At 33.1% G+C, this 4,269-nt stretch overlaps 1 protein-coding gene across 1 annotated transcript; it reads left to right on the top strand.

Annotated features, from left to right (window-relative positions):
- Window positions 1-549: 549 nt before the first annotated feature.
- Window positions 550-3,659, top strand: LOC107760453 (bidirectional sugar transporter SWEET4-like). Its single transcript, XM_016578502.2, has 5 exons — window positions 550-752; window positions 915-951; window positions 1,240-1,618; window positions 2,230-2,349; window positions 3,261-3,659. Exons 1-5 carry the CDS (start codon window positions 707-709, stop codon window positions 3,432-3,434), a joined length of 756 nt encoding a protein of 251 aa, XP_016433988.1. The 5' UTR covers window positions 550-706; the 3' UTR covers window positions 3,435-3,659.
- The last annotated feature ends 610 nt before the right edge of the window (window positions 3,660-4,269 follow it).

Below are 4,269 nucleotides of genomic sequence, written 5' to 3'. Positions count from 1 at the left end.
GCAAAAATACTAATTAAGATTGCGTACAATAAACCCTTGTGATTTGATCCTTTCCCAACCTCACATATAACAAAATTTTAGTGTACCGAACTACCCTTTATTCCCCTAGCCAAATCCCATCTCCCCTCTTCAGCCATAGGAAAGAAAAAGAAGATAAAAGTAGCAAAAGAGAAAAGGAAAAACTCTACCCAAGAAGGGAACAGAGAAACAATTACTCCTAATGCAACTCCTACCAGCTTGAAATGGATAAGGATAAATGGATAAGTTTTAGCTTTGAATTCAGTGTAAGCTAAAAGTAAAATCCATGCAAAAGTAATTAATTCTCTCTATATCAAAATTTGTCTATTTGCTACTACAACTAGTGTTTTGACAATTATGTTCTTGAATGGAGTGCCTAGAGAGTTCTTCTCTCCCTCTTTCTCTCTTTCTTCATTTAACCTTCATTTAATCTAATTATTTTTTTTACTTTTTAATTTATTTTGTAATTTTCACCAATCAAATAGCAATACATGTCATACTACAAAGACAGAGACTTTGCATGTTTGAGTTTTTCATTTTTGGACAAAGCCAAACTCGACCTCTTCTCTTCTCCCTTTATAAGGTTAATCCATCTTCACTCTTTTCACCATCTTCACTTCACACAATCACTCCACAAAATCTCTTCTTTTCTTTCATTTTTCTTTTCTTTCTCATTTGCTTCTTAGCTATGGTTTTCGATAGAGATATTGCCCGTTTTGCTGTTGGTGTTATTGGTTAGTTCTTCACACTTTAAGTCACCACAAAAAAAAAACCCGCACACACATACAACAAAACACAAACATAGAATTAGAGTTAAAGAATTGTTAGTTTTAATTTTTTAAGGGAAAAGCTGATGGGGTTTTTCTATTTTTCTATTTTCCTATTTTTATTTTCAGGGAATGTCATTGCACTCATCTTGTTCTTGTCACCCTTGTAAGCTTCAATTTCCATTATTTCTCAATAGCTTTTCTTTATTTAGTTTAGTAAAAAAGTTTTTATAAACAACATTTATATAAGTTCCTTCGTTATATTTTATTTTATGGGAAAGTATTTTGACTCATCATAGAGTTTAAATTTTAAATAAAAAGGACATGAAATTCATGATTTTAAACTCATAAATAGGTCTTATATATGTAGCTTAATTATCTGATTATCATGAGAGAAAATTTTCAAGATTACTAATTTGTTCATAAATTTTTGTTTTAATTTGATTAATTACAGGCCAACTTTCATACGTATATGGAAAAACAAGTCAGTGCAGCAATTTTCTCCTATACCGTACCTTGCCACATTTGTCAACTGTGGGCTTTGGGTGTTGTACGGTATCCCTTGGGTACAACCAAACAGCATCTTAGTTGTGACAATTAATGGCACTGGACTTGTCATTGAGATCGTGTACTTAGCGCTGTTTTTCTTGTACTCTGATCGTAAGCTAAGGACGAAAGTTTTTCTTGTCATTCTTGGTGAAATTATCTTTGTTGCTACACTTGCAATTTGTGTTCTAAGTTTTGTCCATGGAAACAAGAAAAGAGCTGCTATTGTTGGTAGCATTTGCATGGTTGGCAACATTTTGATGTATGCTTCCCCTTTGGCCGTCATGGTAACTACTTTCTTTCTTTTTTGTTCTTTTTTCGTATATGCGGGCTCTTCAAAAATAAATATCGTCGGATGCGTGTAAGATCCTCTAAAAAGTTGGAGGATCCTACACGGGTGCGCGACATAATTTTTGAAGAGTCCGAGCAACATATAGCAAAAACTTGTCACTATGGTGGAGCTACAACCAGTGGCAGATGTTAAAAAATCGAAAAAAAGATGTGGCCAATTGAAATTGAGCGAGTGACCTAATAAAGATTTTGAACTCCTTAATCACTGACCTATCCTTTTTAGATTTATCAAAGGGATTCAAAATATAATATATCGAGGTGCAAATCGAATTTTTCCTTATATAACAAAAAAGGGCAGTCCGGTGCCTTATATATACCGTTTAATTTTCCGGCGAAACTGGTTCGGTGAACCCTCTTCCGCCCCTTAAATCTGCCCCGGCTATCGCCACCGAAGGATGATCGGTTGAACATTCTCACTGAAAAATTATACTATTATACAATATTTTCTTTGGTTGTTTGGTTTAAGAAAGAAAGGAAAAAAAAACAAGAAAAAGAGAATCATGGAAATGGCATTTCTAAACTAAAGTTTTACATGTTGTTATTGCAGAAACTGGTGATCAAGACCAAAAGTGTGGAGTACATGCCTTTCTTCCTTTCACTTTTCTCTTTTCTCAATGGTGTTAGTTGGACTGCCTATGCTCTTATCCGTTTTGACGCCTACATTCTTGTAAGTAGTACAAAAATAAACTGATTTTTTTTTATTCTTTTTCTTGCTTCTAATTTTTTTAAGTGGATTCTACGCGAATAAATAGTGGGGAGATAAGCATTATTTTTATAGAATTTAAATCTTACACCTACATATATAACGTAGGTAGAAATTAATATTACGTGTATATGTACACTAATACATATGAATACATACATATACACTAAATATACACTAAGTTCGCAATAATTGTCACAAGGTAGTTGTGAAAGCGTACTCTCAACTCATTGACTTAAAATTATGAATTTGGATTATCTTCCGTTTACATTTTTGGCATTTAACATATCTATGGGCAAGATGACAATCTTTTTTACGTTTATAACTCTTGCCTTATTTAAACAACCGTTCTAAAAAAGAAAAAGGGAACTTTTTATATTGATTCTGTGATGTCACAGTAGTAGTAATTTTAGTATGATAGCTCTAACTTAACCACCAAAACAAAACTTTCTTGGCTTGTAATTTATCTCGTTAAGCTAACAAAGATCTTTAAGTTGTTCCAAGTATCAATGAGAAAATGAAAGTTATTCATAGCAACCATATAAATTTGTATGGAAATAACCTTTATTATATTAAAAAAAATAAGAATTAGCTACAAATATCATCGCTAATTTGTCGCTAAGTAGTCCGTAGCTAACATGATATTTATATTTTGATAATAGACGGATTTTTGTTGTTTAGCGAAGCCCGTAGCTAACATGATATTTTGATAATAGACGGATTTTTGTTGTTTAGCAACAGAATTTGTCCGTCGCATTCCTGCTTTTTGTAGTTAATATTAATTCTAATTCTGAATTTTCCAATTAACCAATATCCATTTCTATGATTATCAATCTTATTTTAAATATTTTAATACCCATACTTTGTTGTTTCAGGCACCAAATTCGATGGGAACTGTTCTTGGGCTGGCCCAATTGCTGCTTTATGCTACATATTACAAGTCCACTAAGAGACAAATAGCAGAAAGAGAGACCAAAGGAGAGTTGGTCATGGCTGAAAAATCTGTCACTGGGGCGGCCCAAAAGCCTAGAAATGATTCTAGAGTTTAAGTTTAGTTTGTGGTTTTCATAAAGCCCATTTAACTTTAGTAATTGGTGTATTTAGCCAGACTTCTTTTGGGTCTTTTGCTCTTCATTAGCTTCCCTAGTCCCCTACCCCCACCCCCCAAACCTCCCCTCTGGGTGCCTAAGGTGCCCTATGTACCCCCTTTCAATATGTAACAATGGTACAAATAACATGGAAATTAAGCTGAAAAGTCAGCAGTTTTCATTACAGTTGTTGCTTCTAACGAAGATAACGATTTCTCAATATTACAATCAAATTTCTTTATAACAGTCTCGTATATTACAGTCAAACTTCTCTATAACAGTCTCGTTTGTTCCGAATATTTTTGGATGTTATAGCAAAGTATTGTTATAGAGAACATATATTATAACTAACATAAAAATTGGTTTCGAAATAGCTTGACTGTTATAGAGAAGTGTTGTTATATAGGAATGTTGTTATAGATAAGTTTAACTGTATATTTCAAAAAATGAAGTCAATTTATGATGCTCGACTTTATAGAGGGTTCTTCACATTTAAGATTTTTTGTAAATACACACAGATTATCAGTACAACTCAATGCAGTACTTGTATCTGCACATCTCAGATTTATTTGCACAAAAACTGATGAAATAAACATGCCTAAAAACAAAAAAAATAAATTTTCATCGGATTGATTTTCTCTGCTTCAGAAGCATCAATTTTTCTTCGAGTCAAACAAGTCGAACATCTAGCTAAACATCGGTATATGTACTGACAAACTGTAGTAACTACCAACTTGCTTTCTGCATAAGCTACTTTTGTAAAGGACAATCCGATGCGCTAAGCTTTCGCTATGCG

Source organism: Nicotiana tabacum, chromosome 23 (assembly GCF_000715075.1).
Source record: "Nicotiana tabacum cultivar K326 chromosome 23, ASM71507v2, whole genome shotgun sequence".
NCBI classification, from domain to species: Eukaryota; Viridiplantae; Streptophyta; class Magnoliopsida; order Solanales; family Solanaceae; genus Nicotiana; species Nicotiana tabacum.
Note: the sequence above shows the minus strand (reverse complement) of the source record. Positions and strands in the feature narration are given on the sequence as shown.

Excerpts from the sequence above, each read along its gene's own strand:
- LOC107760453 (XM_016578502.2), top strand. The coding sequence starts at position 707 with ATGGTTTTCGATAGAGATATTGCCCGTTTTGCTGTTGGTGTTATTG. Across the intron at positions 753-914 it reads TTTTGCTGTTGGTGTTATTG|GGAATGTCATTGCACTCATC; the intron begins GTTAGTTCTTCA and ends TTTTATTTTCAG. Across the intron at positions 952-1,239 it reads ATCTTGTTCTTGTCACCCTT|GCCAACTTTCATACGTATAT; the intron begins GTAAGCTTCAAT and ends GATTAATTACAG.